General features: G+C 37.7%; 2 protein-coding genes across 2 annotated transcripts in view; one reads left to right on the forward strand and one right to left on the reverse strand.

Annotated features, from left to right (window-relative positions):
* The window catches only part of LOC139732802 (uncharacterized), a 61,039-nt gene extending 51,764 nt beyond the window's left edge, over positions 1–9,275 (forward strand). The window contains exons 3-5 of the mRNA XM_071643647.1: positions 3,534–3,928; positions 6,105–6,327; positions 6,797–9,275. Coding sequence (XP_071499748.1) covers positions 3,556–3,928; positions 6,105–6,327; positions 6,797–7,523 — 1,323 coding nt within the window. The 5' untranslated portion in view covers positions 3,534–3,555 and the 3' untranslated portion in view covers positions 7,524–9,275. The remainder of the gene's footprint in view (positions 1–3,533; positions 3,929–6,104; positions 6,328–6,796) is intronic.
* The window catches only part of LOC139732812 (uncharacterized), a 69,436-nt gene that overhangs the window by 13,389 nt on the left and 33,615 nt on the right, over positions 1–22,432 (reverse strand). The window contains exon 2 of the mRNA XM_071643656.1: positions 487–682. Coding sequence (XP_071499757.1) covers positions 487–682 — 196 coding nt within the window. The remainder of the gene's footprint in view (positions 1–486; positions 683–22,432) is intronic.

The raw sequence follows: 22,432 nt of genomic DNA on the forward strand, positions 1-22,432 counted from the left end.
AGGTTCATAGCACAGGTGGTAACAAGTCCTTTTCAAAAACTTGGTAGGCTGTTCTTATACTGTACACGTATAGGGCCTATGCCATATATTTTGCAAGGTTTCTATTTTCATGAATTTTGCAAGTTGGGTACATACTATTTGTGAATTTCGCAACGTGCAAAATTACTAACTGTGATCTAGATATGAATGCAGCGTGCACATGTACATGTCTCCGTTTATTCTTGTGTGCCACAATCGCGAAATTTTTGCATTTGCAAAATTGTCGGGAAGTCACGGTTTGCAGAAAAAATAGACTCACTATATGCTGTATACAGTATCACAGACAAATATTAATTACCTTAGTTTTGCCACTCAGTTGAAACAATCAAAAGAAACGATCAAAAGGTTTCACTGTCTTCATTTGATAAAGTTTATCTGTAGTATCTATGTCCCTCTTCTGTGGCAAAAGGTCACATGTACACACATACGTTTTCCTTTGAAACCAACCTGATGTTGCATTCAGTGCTGATGGACCCATGTTCATTGCACTGACAAAGACTGCAGTCCCCTGTCCCTGTAGCGTAGAAACCAGCAGAGCAGTCTGAACAGTTGGCGCCAATGAAGCCTTCTTTACAGGTACACATTGTGGTTCCACTGTCACATGAAGTGTAGTTTACTGTTCCCTGACTGCTACACAGACATCCTGTATAGTGTTAAAAAGATTTTTTGAAAATGATGAAATGCTCATTATATTCCACTTGAAATCAAATTCAAAATGCAATTCCATGTAAATTCCAGCATCAATCAGCAAGTATTCTTAACATCATGACTATTGTGATGTTCTGAAAAAGTACTCACAAAAAACACAGATGTCCATATTTATGCTGTAATCATAACTTCATTTGTTTTATGAGTTTGTATGAATGGAACTATGCTTATGGATTCCATCTTCAGGAGAAAAAATATATGATATATAATTATGCATATAAAATATGCATATGTGAAGGAATCAGGATGTGTACATATATTATGCATTCTTGCAGTAATAAAATTATTTGTTTTAGTTTTTTAACCACCATTACATTTAGCATGCAATTCATTTCTGCTTGCTTCAGCTGAGGGAGGAAAGACATGAAGAAGAGGAATGTAGTAATATGGCAGATATGCCATTCTTATCAAATAAAGATACATGATCAGAAAATGAATCTTATTAGTCCAGGAAGATGTGCACGCATGCACAATGCAATTTGGATGACCGGCTCCTGTGGCAATGGTCTGAGCGAGATGCTGACAGATGAAAAGCAATGATCAAACAAATTGATGTTGAGACTTCCTATCCATATTGCAATGGGCCAGACGGGGAATACATCCATGCACGTGGCTCGCTGCATCCATTAAGACTCGAGACTTGATTTCTCAGGGTATCCATTTCGACATATACTGTCCCTTCGCAGTTAATCTTATAAAGGGGAGATTCTGACAAGACATTCCCATTTGTCCAAATATTAATTGGCAGCAATTTTGCCCGATTCAACCCCCATGCCCCCCCCACCCCCCCCCCCCCCCCGCCTCTATTATGATATGGCCCCTGTTACCCATTTCTTCACATTACTCTCAGCTCCATGCTTTACTTCTTATGCTTCATATTTTTCTTGAATCCTCTTCCCTTACATTTTTTTTGGGGGGGGGGGATGGGAGGGTAATGATATTTCCTTTCACTGTTTTAACCAGCCACATATCTGTTTTCTCAGTGCGCTCATTCCGAGTGCCAGCATATCTTTACCATGACATCCAACTTTCTCTATTTCTTGCTATTTCTCACAGATTAGCTTCCCTTGTTTTCTCAAACTAGCAGCCCCCTTTTGTCCATTAATTCTCCATTGTTTGTTCCTTCTGCTATCTCCCTGTCCATATTCTCAGATCTCCTGCTCCAATTTTCTTCAAACTACATGTATCTGTATAACTGTTAATATGTTAATTCTATCTCCATGTTATGCATTATCATAGCAATGTTATTTTTGTCACATTGTGTTTCACCAACTGTGCCCAACTTATATTCAGCACAGTTCTCTCTATCTCAGTCCAGTCCTCAGCAGGGAGGTGGGATGCCTCCCTATTCTCAATGTAGCTTTTCCCATTTTTTGCCTAGTGTCTTTTTTCTGTTATCTCATATCACCTTACTTTCATCCTTCCATGCATCCATTCATCTGTCTCCCCCTACCCCCCCCCCCCCCCACTCGATTTCCTCTCGTCTACACTGTCACGTTTGCCTGGTTGCAACACTGTACTGATGTGTCTGAGCCCTGCCATATAGGATTACAGCAGCTAAACAAGATTTAGGACATGACATGAATATTTCATTCTCCACCAAGTTATCCCTGCTTGTGTGTGAGCTGGCTACCCTTGAAGCCAGCTGATGCACATCTGAAGAATGAGGGACATGTGCACTCAGAATTCTGAAATTCTGGTGGAATGGCATTCTGTAAAACAAGTTTTGTTCCTATCTACCTCAGACAGTTAGCTCTTTGGCTTTACATTCTTAAATTCATTCTTTCTCAAGGTACATAACATTAGATATAGATGCATCAAACTAAGCACTGGCTTTTCATTTGTTTTGGGAAGGGATTAAAACATTCAGTATTCATGATATAGATAATAATCCACACTTGTCTAGCTGGACATCCATATTTCCTAAATAAATTGAGAGGCCGTACTCCAAGAAAACAGAGCAAATTAAGGTATGCCTACTGACCTAATAAGTTGTCCAGTGAAAGTTGCTGCTGAAACAATAGATGAGTGCTCACTTGCACCATAGACATTCTTTTCCTCATTTGGGCAAGTGACTTTCAATGAAGGTGGCCATTTTTTGCCACCAGTTCCATTGGTAATGTGAAGTAACTAATCACTTAGCATCCTGGATTCTATTTGTTTAAATGCCAACAACGTGATTAGTGCCTGCCCTCAGACTTGCATCCATAGTCACAACACAAACCATCATAGCCTGGCAATCTATATGGACCTAGATCGTATTCAACCTCCTATATCAACTCAAGTCAAGTTGAGAAGCATATTTCATCATCTCACCACAGAGTAATAAGATAAGGCTATACAGCGGTAAGAATCCAAATGCATCTACCACAGAGGCTGTGAAAATGAGGTCATTAAATTTTCTGGCAAAGCAGGTAATTGGTGCCACAGTTGACCACAAAGACTGAGCGACACAGACAACTTGTCATAGCCTCGTTCCATGGCTGTAATTTCTTTTTTTCACACTTAAATTCAATCTTTGTACAGGTATCAGTCTGGAAAGAGGCTAGACCCCTTTATTTTATCAGCTGTTGTCATACTTTGCATGTAATATCTACCTGGTCACATGCATGGAGTGTGTTGCTGTGAATTAATTTGTATGTTTTGAACACTGTTTGTTATTCTGTATATTACAGACACATATTCCATATGGATGAATATTTTTCTCCCTTCATCGGATTCATATCCAGGTACCGGTAATGAAATGGTATAACACTCACTGGAATGTTCTTGCTCCTTCCATGCAGGTTTCTACCTAAATCGTGCTGAATGTTAATGCCACTTAAAATGCCACCAAAGTATCGTCGCAAGACGTACACGAAGATCGAGAAGCAGATCTTGATGGAGCTCATCGAACCCAACCTCCCCGCCATCACCGACAAGCGAAAGGAGGGCAAGGTCCTCTTCAACTGTGACCGTGCCTGGACCGAAATCACCCTCCTCTTCAACGCCCACCGCGACACCGTGTCGCGGCGCAGTTCCGACGACCTGCGGGGTGCCTGGAAGTATGTGACACAGGTTCAGTTCCCCAAGCTGCCCCCGATGCAGATAGTGATGGAGTACCTGAATGGGCGGAAACGGCTGGTCAACTACCGGGCCTTGCTCCTTGATGCCTCCCACTGGAAGATGGAAGACGGTGCGGGTACAGTCAACTTTCCTTGGCCTTTTTCTGTAGTTTTATCCCCGTTCTTTGCAATCACGTACAACCATTATGACATAGATGGGAAGTATGGCATCTTTTAGCATTTTTCAAAAGTTGCAGCAAAATTTTGTCCATCTTTTTATCTTTCTATTTCAATAAATATTAGATCCAAATAATTTCCATGATTTGCTTGCTGGCAAAGACAAAGCTTATTGCATGCTTGAATGCACAAGCTTTTACCTTGTGCACCTTGGCTCTCCCTTTGTTTATGCAGCTTTGTTGAAGGGAAACAAAATAGATAATCATATTTGTGGATAGAAAGAAGGTGGATTAACTGTCATACTTCCAACCTTTGTCATATAGAAAGCTCTTCAAAGTTGTCATGTGTTTCATTTCTGTTGAATTCCCCATCTTATAATGACTGTAGCAATACATGTAGATAACATGCATGTACTAGTTGATAAGGCATTATGTCCTGTATACATTTGTTTAATTACTGCATGAGCAATATCATAGACACATAAATCCACAAAGCACTTTCTTTCAGATTATTCCTCTTACCTATCAGGAACAGAAGATAGTTGGGATTAAATCTCAACTCTTAAAAAAAGCGAAATCAACTATTCAAGACCACTTATGTTTAAAGTTAGTGGAATACTACTGAATGTATTATTCTAAGAATAAGAGAATTGTTCTCTCACAAGAGAAAAGAATAAATGACAGCCTTGTAGTTCGTGGCCTGAAATTTAGAATCAAACTGAGTTAACTCCAAGCTGTAATCTGTGTTAATATACCTACATATGGAATGGAGCCTGATGCTTGCTTTAACACTTGCACAAGGCTATGCTATTTCAATCAGTTCATTGTAACACAGAATTATTGTCTGTCCAGCTTCAAAGCTGTTTATCATGATTATAAGCCAGTTTGCAGTTCTACTTTGTGCATGAGCAGAATAAAGGTCATTTGTACCAACGGGCATGTTGGTTTCTAAATTCACTGGGATAAGCATCTGTGATGTAATGATTATTCATGTAATCCTTATATGCTGCTTGCCATCATACCCACCTGACAGCAAACATGGTATTTGGCAATATCAATAGAAATTGTTAATACATTCAATGCAAGCGGGGACCTCTGATAAACGGGACAATTTTTCTTCAAGCGATCTTTGATTTTGTTAATATTTTACACAAAAAATCTACCAAAATACCACAACAATATTTCAAAGATTCCGTATCAGTTGTCGTTTACAACAAACTTACAAAGCAAGCTTCGGATTGGTGTGTTTTGACCTCCGTCCATCCAGTACATGTACATGCATAGCCACGAAAGCGCCGTGTATAAGTATCCATGCCATTGCAAAGCACATGCCTTCGCGAACATTCTTCTCCCCTACATAAGCAAAGCCATGTGCTCGCTTGCAATTCCTACTGACTCAAATCCAATAAAAAACATGCCTCGCTCATACAGCCCAGGCTGTGTGCGTTGTTTAATCTCAGTCATACACTCTGAGGGCAAAGTCCATTGTTATCGCACGCCTTCGTATCTTGTTATCTACTGTCTTTGGTTTTAACTTTCAATACAGCTGTACACTGTGATCTGTGTGTACGTCACAATCTTCCTCGTAATGTAATGGATGCTTTCCCAAGTGTTAATTGATGGATCATTCTGGTCATCTGGTCTATGCAAGTTCATTCTTTGTTTGAACAGGATCGATGAATCCCATGAACTGTTATGTAAAGCTTATACATTTACATGTCGCTCTGAAAATGAGTAAAGCGCCCCTAACTGACTGAGAAAAAGAGAGGTCATTCATACCAACGTGCCCATGAGTTAACGTTCTCCAAACTGGCTTATTATCTCAACAAAGTAACAGTTTTGTGTGGAAGAGATGCACTTGCAGCAAAGGCTCTTGTAAAAGAATATTTAATATGATGAAAAATTCTCTAGTCTAACCGTTTGTTGCATGTACCAGTAACCAAGCCTGATTTCTGTACCCAATTTGTTGATAATGAATGTACCTTAATGCACCATTATACATTGTATTACGTTCATGACCTCTGTTGTTTCTTCCACACGTGAACCCCTATGCATGTCTATTTTTTTCTTTCCGTTGAACGTGACGTGACATTTCGCATTGACCGTGCTTCCACCACACATGCATGTCATCCCCAAGAAATCCCGTGTCCGCCTCTCACAGACCTGCCCAACGTGAAGCAACGAGGCAAGCGCACTGTGTACAAGTTGTATGAGAAGGAGCTCCTCTTGGAGCTGGTCACCAACAGGTGGTCGGACGTCATGCTGACCGGGCCAGAGCTCACCTGCGAGCTCCGCAGGGACGGGGCCTGGCAGGAGATCCATGACAACTACAATGAGGATCCTCGTGCTGTCACCCAAAGGTACGCCATAAAAACTTGAAATTTCAGTGACATAAGATGGCTTTCAAAGGCAAAGTGACCAAGGAATGTGTTATTTCTGACAATTCTGCAACAATCATATTCTTTTTCTCTCTTTTTTTTACCTGTACATTCAGTTGTGGTTTCTTTCTATGTCTTCATCATTTACAATTCCTTTAGACGCTAGAACAGCACCTTACTTCTGGGACATTTGTCTGGACCGAAAATTTTCAGCAATGGGGGAAAAAACTGTGACACAATTAAAGTAGGAAATTAAAAAAAAAAATGTGCTTTCCTGTTCTGTTGACAGTTTGGTATCAATTCTTCAGAGCGATTTTCCCTGAATTTGCACTTTATATTCTTGTGCCTTTAATACGCCGTCATGAATTGGATTTTGTTATTTGCCATCTTGGTACACAGCAACAGGACTCTTTTTCATTTTGTCCAACATTCATTTTGTCCCACACCATAGAACCATTCGTGACCTGCGGTACTGCTGGAAGTATATGGTGCAGCAGGGGAGACAGGTGGAGGCCAAGTTGAAAGCACAACAGCCAGGGGATCCCCCGTTCATCCCCACCCCAACCGAGGCCGTGTATCTCAGGGTGCGCCAGCTGGAACTTGACTGCGGTAGTCGGTTCCTGCCTTTCTTCTTGCAAAGCCCACAGCAACAGGGCGATGACATGTCTCCTCACAACACAGAGACGCCCTCTCCCCAGCAGGGCCAACCCCTGCAGGTGCCTCAGCAGGGAACCGGCCGAAGGGGGAGGCCACGCTCCACCCAGCGCCAGGAAGCGGCGGAATCCTCGTCCCTCCAACACCAAAGTAATGAAGCCCAGCAGCAGCAGCAGCAGCAGCACCAAGTGGCGGTGTCCCAGCACCAGGGGAATGCCACCCAGCATCAAGCCCCTCCTCAGCAGCACCAAGCTGCTGCGCAGCAACACCAAGGCTTGACGCTCCAACACCAGAGCCAGGCTCCACAACAGGCTCCTGGGCAGCACCAGCAACCAGGAATGCACCATGGATCTGCACATCAGGGTTCGTCACCTCACCAGGTCCAGGTGCCACATCAGGGCCAGAGTCCACACCAGGCTCCAGGACACCCTGGTCCAGGACCACTTCAGGTCCCTGCACACCTTAGCCTCATCCCAGGGCTGACACTGCACCAAGCCCCAAGACCCCAGCACACAGGTTCTTAACAGAATTCTCACTGCACTGTGTATGTGATCCACCACTGTTGTTATCTTCAACATCCTATCATTGCTTACTGTACTTGCTTAGATTTGCTATTGATTACTGTTTACATGTATGACTTTTAAAATGTTTTTTTTTTTGTCTGCCTTAGAATATGTTTATGTAGAAAGATTTGTCTTTTCCTATTTATATATCTTCATTTTTAAAAAGTTTCTTGCCTTCCTCACAAGATTTACTCATCTCTGATAGATAGAGAGTCAACAGGAATTTTGCATGCAGTGCAATAATGACACCATATTTTTGCCAAATGAGTTGATTTCTGTAAGAAAAGAAAAAATGCAACATAGTCACCAGAACATATGCAGAATGAAGAATAAAACTTTCGGTAACTTTCTTCAGAAAAAGATGTCACATTGCAATGGTTTCACTTGTCGTGAACTTTAGACATAAATTCAAAACTCACAATATCTACAGCAGCATTTTCAGTGATACTGAATTTTCTTCAGCCTTCAGTCACCAACTTGAACGACATACCCCATGGTTAATAACTTTCAATGCCGGATGATGACATGCTAGCATTCAAAAGACCTGTTAACCTCAATGTCTTTTTGTATTATAAATGTATATAGCTGACTATGTGACTCGTGGCTGTACATAGCTTTGTAGAGCTAGAAATGCTTACATCTCACAAACATGGCTTTAAAATTAAATGAAAAGATGTATCAGTGTTACATTACTATCATGTTATGTAAGGTTCAAACACTCATATCTATGAGCTTGTAATAAACCATAATTGTGTTAGACTGTGTTGCTAGACTGTAGAAGTGCCAAGATGGTGAATTATACTTTTAACCTATGTTATCATGTGATTATTACATGTACTTTAAGAGTCACCTTCTAGTGTTTATTTCAGCAGTATGTTGATGTTGCTACAATTGCATGGCTATTAAAGTGTTTTTTATTAGTTTCTTTTCTTTCCAAATCATGTGTGTAGAGGATAAGTCATACAACTCCACTCTGCATTATTTTGTGAACTTTGTGACAACACGTTTATCTATTTCATATTCCTTGCATTGTACAAGGATTTTGTGCATCTGAACTTTTTCAGTTTGTTCATGAAAGTAAGTCTGCTTGATTTAACATATTCAGCAGTTAGACTGATATTTTGATTACAGTTTTGTGAATGAAGTACATGTATCATGTGGTGGATTTACTGTCATTTTTCTCGTAAAACAGAAAATGTTCTGAAACAGTGCCAGTCATCTGTGGCATTACACTTGTAAATATCTGTCCTACATTTAGGATAGACTATGCTGATGGCATATATGGTAGAATGAAATGTGCATAGAGTATGGGAATTGCACTAAATTAGTCTTGCAGAAAAAAAAGAAAAAAACAATTCCTGTTCATACATTGTAATCCCAGTTACTATGCTGAGTGTTAATGCTAAACAATGAAAAAGTAAAAATATTTGTTTGGATGTGTAGCTTGATTGTCTTGTTTCTAACCAAAGATGAAAGCATTCATTAATGCTCTTGTGATACACATCTCATGCGTCCTAGTCACTCTTCAGTACATATATGACATATTTTTATGTGTTAAGTTAACTGAGTACATGAATGTTGGTATACTTGCTGTTATTACTTTACGATACACATGCATACGCTTCCAGCAATGTATTAGAGCGCCACATAAAAACATTAACATGTCCAAAAAGTTACTGTATTTGTTTATTGCTACAACCTCCTTCGACCCATTCCCCCCCCCCAAAAAAAAAAAAAAAAAAAAAATCATGATTATTAAACAGTGAATGATTTCTCTTCAATGGATGTATTTCAGTGTGTATAGACTCCACCAACTAACCAATGATCATTGTGTTGTAACCAAAAAAAAAGAAGAGAGAATATGATTTAATGAAGATCATTCGATAAATCTAGGGATGTTTTTTTAGTTGTCTCATTGTTGTAAAACACACATATTTTGTCATTTATGGTTTCAACTCTACCTTAGTTTGAACTTATCGAAAGATGTTATCTGATGCTCTCATCCAAACTTTTGCAGGACACTCTAAAATGATTAGTTGTAGTTTTCATATTGTGTCTTGTTCAGCATGTAAAAAAAAAGAAAGAAAAAGAAAATAGGTTGTCTTGTGTAGCTTGAACTATAATTTTGAAGTGACTAGGTCACAGGTATAACAATATATAGTTCAAGACAGAAGCTTTGTACATATAAAAAATAGCAGCAGAACACTAGCATTTGTGACCTTTTGTTATGAATATTATATCTGTCATTTCCTTTTAAAGTTTTCTCTCCGCATGTCTGTGATAATGTTGACCTGTCTGAAGTCGTATGATTTAAACATGTAGATATAGTTGTGAATAATGTGAAACCAGTTGGCATATCTATGTATGCCTTTTCGACGTGAAGAAAATCAGGCATAGTTCTCGTAGTTACTTGATGTTTTGTATGAAAGGATGTAGCTTTCAGTACAAGGAGATCTTGTATTCCTTTCTTGATACTGAAACATGTGAACACAATGCTCATGTTCTAGAAAAGTAATAAAACTCTTCACTACTCAAATATGTCCTTATTCTCACATCTATGGTGTTGTCACTAAATGAGTGGATACCTATGAAAATGAAGATACACGATAGAGAGAAAGATATCCACCTCAACAAGTCTTTAGATTTGTATTCATTTGATATTTCATCAGACACATTGAACACTAAAGACACTGATGATACTTCCATGACACATGACATTCTTGTTTTCTTGTAAATTACTATGGACAGAACAAATTACAATAGATGATACATTCTTTTCATGTTGGCTCAAATCCTATTACTGCCACTGTTTTGAGTAGTTCTATGATCCAACAGACTATCACTCAACTGACATGTGAGTAAGACAATAAAGTTGATTCCATTATTTTTTCCCCATCTTGGATAAGGCATGACTATTGCTGTGTTTGTATCTTACAAATTGAAACCAACATCACTCGCTTCTGAAAAATGTGTTTGCAAACATTACTGAAAGTAAGGTCCACATGAAGAAAAACAGTAACCATATTACAACTAGTTAAAGAAGAGAGAAATATATTACGGACATATTCTAAGGAACCTTACCATCCCAAGTTGCTATTTTTCCTCAGTTTGCAGCTGCTATATTGACATTAAGAGTGTCAATGCACTTTGTGTTCAGCTGCTGGGGGAATCAAGGAGAATGTAATAAATCTGGAATAGCCAATCACTGCTATCTCTGAACCACACATTTAAAGGGGTTAAACACAGCTCAGAAACAGCAAAAATCACTATCCACCATAAAAATACTGTTTCTGGTTTGAAATTGTAGCAAAACAAATCAACATAGACCATATCATATTAGGTTGTTGGCAGAGCCCTTTGAAATTGAATGCAAGCTAAGCCAAGATGATGCCTCTTCAATATTAGGAGCACTCAATTCTCATTCATACAAAAGTTTGATGTTCACCCATTCTGTATGGTGATATGCAGTGAAAATATGTTTAAAATTTCTCTGTAATTCCATCACTTGCCGACCTCAAGTAAGAAGAAATTGTGAGCAATTGATCATCTGGTAGGAAGGATTTCATCGTGATTATTGGAGATATTTTGTTGAAGTGGGGATTCTTTTTGCCTTGAAATCAGGAAAACTGATAGAAAAGATTGGATAAAATATCGTCTACTCCCCAGAATTTTTTCCGTACTACAATCTTAACTTTATATTTAAACCCTTGAACAATACAACTGGTATCCAAAATACAACTCAATGGTAATGCAGTTAGAGTAGAATTACCACTTATTCATTTGGCCATTGGCCGATGTGTGTGAGTGGGTTTCACAGGATCTATAATGTAGAATTGTCCTCACAAGGCATGAGAAACAACTAATATATACATAAATACATACATGCATGCATATACATGCATACATGTATATACATACATACACATGTACATTCACATACAGTTGTATTCACACACACAGAGTATTTACTACTCATTTTGAAAAATAAATGTACAATGTAGTAGCTATTATACAAGTTAGAACACGATCACCTCTCCACTAGATCATATCACTTCATGTATGATTATGACAATTTGTTTACATACATATACTGGCTGGTTTAAAGCTGGTTTTAAAAATTCCAGGAGAAAGTTATCACATGCCACTGCTGGGAAATTGGTTTCATCTTTATGAAAATAAAAACAAACCAAAAAATTCCTGTTCCGTATAATGATGCGTGCATTTAGAAGTGACTGCCTTTAAGACAGCGCATAAGTACAATGATCCCATGGATACAGTTTTCACAACAGCCAAATGTTTTCTAACAACTATCTCCCATGGCTAAGTACAAGCGATTTAACTGCTTTAATCCATGTAGCGTGAACTCTAATACTTTCTCTTTGGCACAGACTCAAGCATGCCTTATCAGTGAAGGTGATGCAACTCAATAATATTTTCTGCAGTAGAGAACGAACAAGATAAAAAAACTGTGTGCAGAGAGTACTAGTACCGGGTACATGCACAAGCGTCTACACATTAGTTTCCTCCACTCTCTCTCTCTCTCTCTACCTCCCTCTCTTTGTCTAAATTATGTATGTATGTATACACACACACACACACATACACACACACACACACACACATACACACACACACACACACACACACACATATATATATATATATATATATATATATATATATATATATATATATATGTTGTATATCCCTCTCTCCCTCTCTCACTCTTATTGTCTCTCTGCCTCTCTCTATCTCTCTAAGTATTTCCCTACAGGTCAAAGTGACACTCTCATGCATTGGTGTTTGATGATTGAACTTCTGTTTTTGTTTTTGATTTTTGTTTTTTCAGGATGTTCACTCATTTCACTTTCACCTGAAAATAGATGAAATCACTGAAAACAAATCATTCCTTCTGGCCATCCTGATCAGACTAAACCCCATGAGATTTTCCTTCTAGGATACATACAGTCCAATTATATCATGTTTCCTCCAGCTATGGTGTGAAAAAAAAATACACTTCCGTAGTGCAGGAATGTATAACACATTAACATTTTGCCCTTTACTGTTAAACATTATCCAGCAACAAAAAACATGAGATGGAATACAGTGTACCAGTGAATCAGTGTACAATGAATCTACTTGAAAAGGTAAGAACAGAACAAGGAAATTGTTGAACCAGGTACAGATACTTTATTATACATAACTCTTTTGATCTCTTATATGAGGGTACAGTGACTTCAAAATCTATACCTTAATCTAATTTGCAGAAGTCTTGCATGTCAGTTATTTAGCACAATATATTTCTATAAGATTTACACATTTTCATATATGTGTATGTATTCAAACAATTTCAAGTATAATCCATCGTATACATCTATTATACACAAAAAACTATGATCATCATCAAAAATTGGTAGCACGATCACGAGCATGAGTAGCTTGAGCATGATCATCATCATTTTTATGATTTTCAGTATCTGTTAGAGACGTCATTGCCATCATCATCATCATCATCATCATTGTTGCCGTCATCTCTACTAGCTTCAGTTTTTCCTCATTCTGACCCAAATCACAAGGAATCATAAGAAATTATGCACATGCCGGTTTTCACACGGGCCACAGGGTCATCTGATACAGGTCTCCCGGGCATGACGGTTTTGTGTGATCGCAGCCCCGGTTTGGTTCCCAAAATTCACTTCAGCCAAGTGCAATCAACCAGCACCTATCATGTAACAGACCTCCTCAATACCAGTGGGCCTGTCTCAACTCACCCACTCGTCATATTGCCAATTTGCAAAATAAATGAGCTATGGCATATGAAGTCGTCTGGACGAAACAGATTAAGTGCAGTGACCTTACAGCGACCCCTCCACAGAGTTGGAAATAAGAGACAGGACAAAGGCAGAGGGAGGAGGCTAGGAGGCCTATATAACTATTTGTGAATTTTTATTAGATTTTTTTTTATCTTGTGCGCTATTGGGTGTGAAATATCATAAGTGTGTTGGTAAGTTTCCTCACAAAATGCATCAAAATTAGCAAAAGCCTTACCTTTTCAAAATCAAAAAAAGGTTTCATTTAATTACATATTCATGTAATTGAAGATGATGATGATGATGATGATGACGATGATGATGAAAATGATGATGTCCTTGATGATAATAATGATAATAATAATTACAATGAAAACTAGAGATTGTAATTTGTCATTACTGACAAATTAAGGTGATCCGATTTTTTTAATGAATTATTCGAGTCCTGATTGCAATAGGCATGACCATACAGGTTTCATCTGTGTTTAGAGACATTGGCCGTGTGATGTTTGGATTCTCATTTAGAAAAGGGAGTCATATCTGCCATCTGTGGTACCAAATTCTGTATACACTAGATAACAAAGATACAGCAACAAATACATATGACCTTTGACCCACTTTTACACTCCCAAGATGGCATCTGAGGAAAAAGTGTTTATTTTGTGAAATGATTTTTGCGACATCGTCTATACGTGTGCAAAATATGGGAAAGATAGTACAGGTATTCACCAAGATGCAGGATGAAACATATATGACCTTTCACCCTTATTTACATACTTAAGATGGCGTCTGATTAAGAAGTCGTTATTTTATGAAATAATGTAGGTGACATGAACTAAACATGTGCAAAATATGGTGGTGATAGAGCATGTTTTTCTTGTGGTTTTGCAAAGAAAGTTGTGCAAAGAAAGAAAAATTTCAATACATCGTTGATGAGCTTTAATTTCAACCAAGTATTTTGACGTGATACCGACATCGTGTGAAAAAACAAAGGGCACTTATATGATAGCACAAAGTCTCAGCTACAACATATTAAAATCTAGGAGAAATTCACGGAAGCATAAGTAAGATAGTGCATGATAAAGATAGTCATGTCAATTTTCACATCTAGAAAAACTCCCTCCTATAGAGATAACACGTAATAGCGAAGATTGAGAAAGAAGTACATATGACCTTTGACCCCACTTTGCACACCCAAGATGGCATCTGAGCAATTAGTAGTTATTTTGTGAAATGATTCTTGTAACATGGTCTTTGCGTGTGCAAAATATGGGAAAGATAGGACATGTATTCACCAAGATACAGGATGAAACATTTATGACCTTTGACCCTAATTTACATACCCAAGATGGTGTCCGATCAAGTAGTTGTTATTTTATGAAATAATGTACGTGACATGTACTAGACATGTGCAAAATATGGGATTGATAGCCATTGTTGTTGTTCATCTATTGCACAGAAAGTAGTAGAAAGAAAGAAAAATAAAGAAAAAATTATGTTATTTTATAGAAATTTGAAGGAGAAGCATAAAAAAATCAGAAAAAGATAAAGTAAGGAAAGGGAGATTAAGATTAACTAAAGAAAAAGAAGAAAAAAAGTGTTTAAAAAAATTAAAAAAAAACTAGAGATTGTAATTTGTCATCACTGACAAATTAAGGTGATCCGATTTTTTTTTAATCAATGATTCGAGTCCTGATCGTAATAGGCATGACAATACAAGTTTCATCTGTGTTTAGAGACATTGGCCGTGTGAGGTTTGGATTCTCATTTAGAAAAGGGAGTCATATCTGCCATCTTTGGTACCAATTCTGTATACACTGAATAACGAAGATACAGCAACGAATACATATGACCTTTGACCCACCTTTACACTCCCAAGATGGCATCTGAGGAAAAAGTGGTTATTTTGTGAAATGATTCTTGCGACATCGTCTATATCCGTGTGCAAAATATGGCAAAGATAGGACAGGTATTCACCAAGATGCAAAATGCAAAGTCTTAGGTACAACATAAAATCTGGGAGAAATTCACCGAAGGGTAAGTGAGAGCTAGTGCTCGATAAAGAAAAGCATGTCGATTTTCACATTAAAAAAAATCCCTCCCATAGAGATAACACGTCATAACGAAAATACAGAAAGAAGTACATATGACCTTTGACCTCACTTTGCACACCCAAGATGGCGTCTGAGCAAAAAGTGGTTATTTTGTGAAATGATCCTTGTTACATGGTCTTTGTGTGTGCAAAATATGGGAAAGATAGGACATGTATTCACCAAGACACAGGATGACACATTTATGACCTTTGACCCTAATTTACATACCCAAGATGGTGTCTGATCAAGTAGTTGTTATTTTATGAAATAATGTACGTGACATGAACTAAACATGTGCAAAATATGGGATTGATAGCCATTGTTGTTGTTCATCTATTGCACAGAAAGTAGTAGAAAGAAAGAAAAATAAAGAAAAAAATATGTTATTTTATAGAAATTTGAAGGAGAAGCATAAAAAAATCAGAAAAAGATAAAGTTAGGAAGGGAGATTAAGACTAACTAAAGAAAAAGAAGAAAAAAAGTGTTTAAAAAAATGAAAAAAAATATTGGCAGGGGTGAGCCTCGAACCAGGGACCTTAGGATTACGAGTCGGATGCGCTATGCAATGACCTATTTCATGCTCCATAGGCCCTGTGTATTAAGCAAAATGACGCTGCATCGAAGCCACATGCAAGTTTTCAACCAAGTTTTTCGATGTGATACCAACGATGTATGAAAAAATGGAGGTCACACTTACGATAGCCCAAAGTCTCAACTACAACATACTAAAATCTGGGAGAAATTCACCGAAGCATAGGTGAACTAGTGCTCGAAAAAGAGAGTCATGTCAATTTTCACTGCCAGAAAAACTGCTCTCCCATAGAGATAACACGTAAACTGGTCAAATTTTACAAGGATACTTTCAATCCATTTTTACGAGGTGATGACGTTATCCAATCAAAATGTTGTTATTACATTGATGAAAGAACATTTCATAAGCTACAACATACTGAAATCTGGGTGAAAATTGGCGAAATTTAAGTGAGATACGCTCGAGTGAATTTGAAATTTGATGACGTCATTTGGAAAATTTACTTTGTTTACTTTATTAAGAAATTTGATATCTTTTAATCATTTTTTCAGTATCGCCAACCCATGAAATGACATATACAACTCATCAGCTTTCAGAATATGTCAAGAAAATGGGGGGTCACCGTCCATCCTGACGAGTAAAATCCGATTTAAAATTGGCGGTTTTTTGGCATAGTTGCACAGTGTATCCCCATTGACGCACGCGCGGAATTTTGAATTTGACGGGCCCGTATGACGTCATATTGAGTCGGATCGACTTGAAACTTGATAGAAATATTCCTTGACATTGTGGACATCCGATCCGTGTGAATAAACTGAAAATTTCTATTGCATATGAGCTGTGCGTGCGTATATGCGCGCGCGCGTACGCGTCCGTCCGATTTTTTCAATTTTTCAAAAAATGCTCCAAATGGTCTGAAACGTGTGCAAAAAAAATTTGAGCTCGATTTGAGCATACAAATATTTCAACGCGCGCGTACGCGCACGTACCAAGAGAAAATGTGAATTTTGAGAATATGAGTAGAATGCGCATAACTTGAAATGTATGTGACGTAAATTTCATTGAAAAACTTCATTCCATTAATGAGATATGATTGAGAATGTGTTTTCATATAATGACGTCATAGTGACGTCACGGTCGACTGATCACTTTGATTTCAATTCGATTGCCGTCTTTGGGACACGATACATACATGGTATAAGTTTGAACTTGATAGGCAGAGTACTTTCTGAGCTAACCTCTGCACAACTTTTGGGGAGAAATAAAGAAAGAAGAAGAAGAAGAAGAAAGAATCCGTACAGATACAATAGGTGATCCGAGAGGATACTCGGATCACCTAATAATTAGAATAAAAATAGTAATAACATATAAAAAGGAAAGATATACAATACAATATCACATGATATCTATTTGACCAGAAAATATTTAGGTGATCCGAGTATCCTCTCGGATCACCTATTGTATCTGTACGGATTCTTTCTTCTTCTTCTTCTTTATTTCTTTCTCCTCAAATCTTGTGCAGCGGTTAACTCAAAAAGTCCCCCACCTATCACTTTCAAACTTATACCATGTATGTATCATGTCCTAAGGACGACAGATCTAGTGTATCAATGTGATCAGTTGACCGTGACGTCATTATGACGTCATTATCTGAAATCACGTTTACATCAATATCTCATTAATGGAACGGAATTTTTGAATGAAATTAAGATATCATATAGTTCAAGTCAAGGTCTATTGATATATTTCATAAAATTTGGTCACGTTCATAGTAAACGAGCGCGTACGCGCGCGTTGAAATGTAAACATGCTCTAATCAACCTCAAAATTGTTTTGCACACGTTTCAGGTCATTTACAGCATTTCAAAAAAAATCGACGGACGCGTACGCGCGCGCGCATATACGCACGCACAGCTCATATGCAATAGAAATTTCCCGTTTTATCGCACGGATCGAATGTCTGAAATGTCAAGGGATATTTCTACCAAGTTTCAAGTCGATCCGACTCAATATGACGTCATACGGGCCAATCAAAGTTTAAATTCCGCGCGCGCGTCAATGGCGATATACAGTGCAACTATGCCAAAAAACCGCCAATTTTAAATCCGATTTTACTCGTCAGGATGGACGGTGACCCCCCATTTTCTTTACATATTTTGAAAGCTGATGAGTTGTACATGTCATTTCATGGGGTGGTAATGCTGACAAAATGATCAAAAGATATCAAATTTCTTAATAAAGTAAAAAAAGTGAATTTTCAAAATGACGTCATCAAATTTCAAGTTTATTCGAGCATATCTCACTAGTCCTTTGTCAATTTTCACCCAGATTTCAGTATATTGTAGCTTATTTAATGTTCTTACAAACACAAAGTTACAAAGTTTTGATTGGATAACGGTATCACCTCGTAAAAATGGATTGAAAGTAATCTTGTCAAATTTGACCAGTTTACGTGTTATCTCTACGGGAGTGCAGTTTTTCTGGAAATGAAAATTGACATGACTATCTTTATCGAGCACTAGCTCACTTACCCTTCGGTAAATTTCTCCCAGATTTTAATATGTTGTAGCTTAGACTTTACGCTACCGTAAATGTGCCCTTCATTTTTTCATACGCTGTCGGGATCACGTCAAAGATTTTGGTTGAAATTCAAGCTTATCTTCGATGTATTGAGATATTTCTTTCTTTCTGCAACTTTCTTTGCAATAACTCAAGAAAAACGGCCTCTATCACTTCCATATTTTGCACATGTTAAGTTCATGTCACGTAAATTATTTCATAAAATAACAACTACTTGATCAGACACCATCTTGGGTATGTAAATTAGGGTCAAAGGTCATAAGTGTTTCATCCTGTATCTTAGTGAATACCTGTACTATCTTTCCCATATTTTGCACACGCAAAGACCATGTTACAAGGATCATTTCACAAAATAACTACTTTTTACTCAGATGCCATCTTGTCTGTGCAAATTGAGGTCAAAGGTCATATGTACTTCTTTTGTATCTTTGTTATGACGTGTTATCTCTGTGGGAGGGAATTTTTTTAAATGTGAAAATTGACATGATTGTCTTTATCGAGCACTAGCTCACTTACCCTTCGGTGAATTTCTCCCAGATTTTAATATGTTGTAGCTGAGACTTTACGCTACCATAACTGTGCCCTTCGTTTTTTCATACGTTGTCGGCATCACGATAAAAAAAAACTTGGTCGAAATTAAAGCTTATCTTCTATGTATTGAGATATTTCTTTCTTTCTGCAACTTCCTTTGCAATAACTCAAGAAAAACACGCCCTATCACCCCACATGTTTAGTTCATGTCACGTACATTATTTAATGAGATAACAACTACTAGATCGGACATCTTGGATATGTAAATTAGGGTCAAAGGTCATAAATGTTTCATCTTGTATCTTGGTGAATACCTGTCCTTATATCTTTCCCATATTTTTCACACGTATAGACGATGTCGCGAGAATCATTTCACAAAATAACCACTATTTCATCAGATGCAATCTTGGGAGTGCAAAGGTGGGTCAAAAGTCATATGTACTTGTTGCCGTTTCTTTGTTATAGTGTATGCAGAATTTGGTACCAAACATGGCAGATATGACTCCCTTTGCTAAATGAGAATGCAAACACCACACGGCCAATGTCTCTAAACACAGATGGAACTTGTATGGTCATGCCTATTGCAATCAGGACTCGAATCATTGATTAAACAAAAATCGGATCACCTTAATTTGTCAGTGATGACAAATTACAATCTCTTTTTTCTTCTTTATTTCTCCTCAAAAGTTGTGCAGAGGTTAGCTCACAAAGTGCATTGTGGATTGAATGTATCCTTGTAGAATTTGACCAGTTTACGTGTTATCTCTATGGGAGAGCAGTTTTTCTGGCAGTGAAAATTGACATGACTCTCTTTTTCGAGCACTAGCTCACTTTTGCTTCGGTGAATTTTTCCCAGATTTTAGTATGTTGTAGCTGAGACTTTGGGCTATCGTAAGTGTGCCCTTCATTTTTTCATACGACGTCGGCATCACGTCGAAAAACTTGGTTGAAAATGGCACGTGGCTTCGATGCAGCGTCATTTTGCTTAATACACAGGGCCTTATGGAGCATGAAATAGGTCATTGCATAGCGCATCCGACTCGTAATCCTAAGGTCCCTGGTTCGAGGCTCACCCCTGCCAATATTTTTTTTTCATTTTTTTTAACACTTTTATTCTTCTTTTTCTTTAGTTAGTCTTAATCTCCCTTCCTAACTTTATCTTTTTCTGATTTTTTTATGCTTCTCCTTCAAATTTCTATAAAATAACATATTTTTTTCTTTATTTTTCTTTCTTTCTACTACTTTCTGTGCAATAGATGAACAACAACAATGGCTATCAATCCCATATTTTGCACATGTTTAGTTCATGTCACGTACATTATTTCATAAAATAACAACTACTTGATCAGACACCATCTTGGGTATGTAAATTAGGGTCAAAGGTCATAAATGTTTCATCCTGTATCTTGGTGAATACATGTCCTATCTTTCCCATATTTTGCACACACAAAGACCATGTAACAAGGATCATTTCACAAAATAACCATTTTTTGCTCAGACGCCATCTTGGGTGTGCAAAGTGAGGTCAAAGGTCATATGTACTTCTTTCTGTATTTTCGTTATGACGTGTTATCTCTATGGGAGGGATTTTTTTTTTAATGTGAAAATCGACATGCTTTTCTTTATCGAGCACTAGCTCTCACTTACCCTTCGGTGAATTTCTCCCAGATTTTATGTTGTACCTAAGACTTTGCATTTTGCATCTTGGTGAATACCTGTCCTATCTTTGCCATATTTTGCACACGAATATAGACGATGTCGCGAGAATCATTTCACAAAATAACCACTTTTTCCTCAGATGCCATCTTGGGAGTGTAAAGGTGGGTCAAAGGTCATATGTATTCGTTGCTGTATCTTCGTTATTCAGTGTATACAGAATTGGTACCAAAGATGGCAGATATGACTCCCTTTTCTAAATGAGAATCCAAACCTCACACGGCCAATGTCTCTAAACACAGATGAAACTTGTATTGTCATGCCTATTACGATCAGGACTCGAATCATTGATTTTAAAAAAAAATCGGATCACCTTAATTTGTCAGTGATGACAAATTACAATCTCTAGTTAGGTGATCCGAGTATCCTCTCGGATCACCTTCTGTATCTGTACGGATTCTTTTTAGGTGATCCGAGTATCCTTCGGATCACCTATTGTATCTGTACTGATTCTTTATTTCTGGACAAAAGTTGTGCAGAGATTAACTCAGAAAGTCCTCTGCCTATCAATTTGAAAATTATACCATATATGTATCATGTCACAAAGACGACAGATTTTGTAAAATCATTGTGATCAATGGACCGTGACGTCACTATGACGTCATTATATGAAAACACATTTTCATTAATATCTCATTAATGGAAAGGAATTTTTCCATGAAATTTACGTCACATATAGTTCAAATCAAGCGTATTCTACACATTTTCTCACATTTCAGTTTACACTCAAACCGTGCGCGTACGCGCGCGTTAAAATGTTGACATGCTCCAATCGAGCTCAAATTTTTTTTGCACACGTTTCAGGTCATTTGGAGCATTTTTTGAAAAATTGAAAAAATTGGACGGACGCGTACGCGCGCGCACATATACGCACGCACAGCTCATATGCAATAGAAATTTCCCGTTTTTTCACACTTATCGGCTGTCTGAAATGTCAAGGAATATTTCTACCAAGTTTCAAGTCAATCCGACTCAATATGACGTCATACGGGCCCGTCAAAGTTGAAATTCCGCGCGCGCGTCAATGGCGATATACAGTGCAACTATGCCAAAAAAAACGCCAATTTTAAATCCGATTTTACTCGTCAGGATGGACGGTGACCCCCCATTTTCTGTACATATTTTGAAAGCTGATGAGTTGTACATGTCATTTCATGGGGTGGCAATGCTGACAAAATGATTAAAAGATATCAAATTTCTTAATAAAGTAAAAAAAGTAAATTTTCAAAATGACGTCATCAAATTTCAAGTTCATTCGAGCGTATCTCACTAGTCCTTTGTCAATTTTCACCCAGATTTCAGTATGATGTAGCTTATTTAATGTTCTTTCAAACATAAAATTACATTGTTCTGATTGGATAACGGTATCACCTCGTAAAAATGGATTAAAAGTAATCTTGTCAAATTTGACCAGTTTACGTGTTATCTCTATGGGAGTGCAGTTTTTCTGGAAATGAAAATTGACATGACTATCTTTATCGAGCACTAGCTCACTTAAGCTTCGGTAAATTTCTCCCAGATTTTAATATGTTGTAGCTGAGACTTTACGCTACCGTAAGTGTGCCCTTTGTTTTTTCATACGATGTCAAAATCACGTCAAAAAATTGG

The sequence above is a fragment of the Diadema antillarum genome, unplaced genomic scaffold (genome assembly GCF_040938485.1).
Source record: "Diadema antillarum isolate AM-2024a unplaced genomic scaffold, OU_Dant_1.0 scf00000024, whole genome shotgun sequence".
Lineage (NCBI taxonomy): Eukaryota > Metazoa > Echinodermata > Echinoidea > Diadematoida > Diadematidae > Diadema > Diadema antillarum.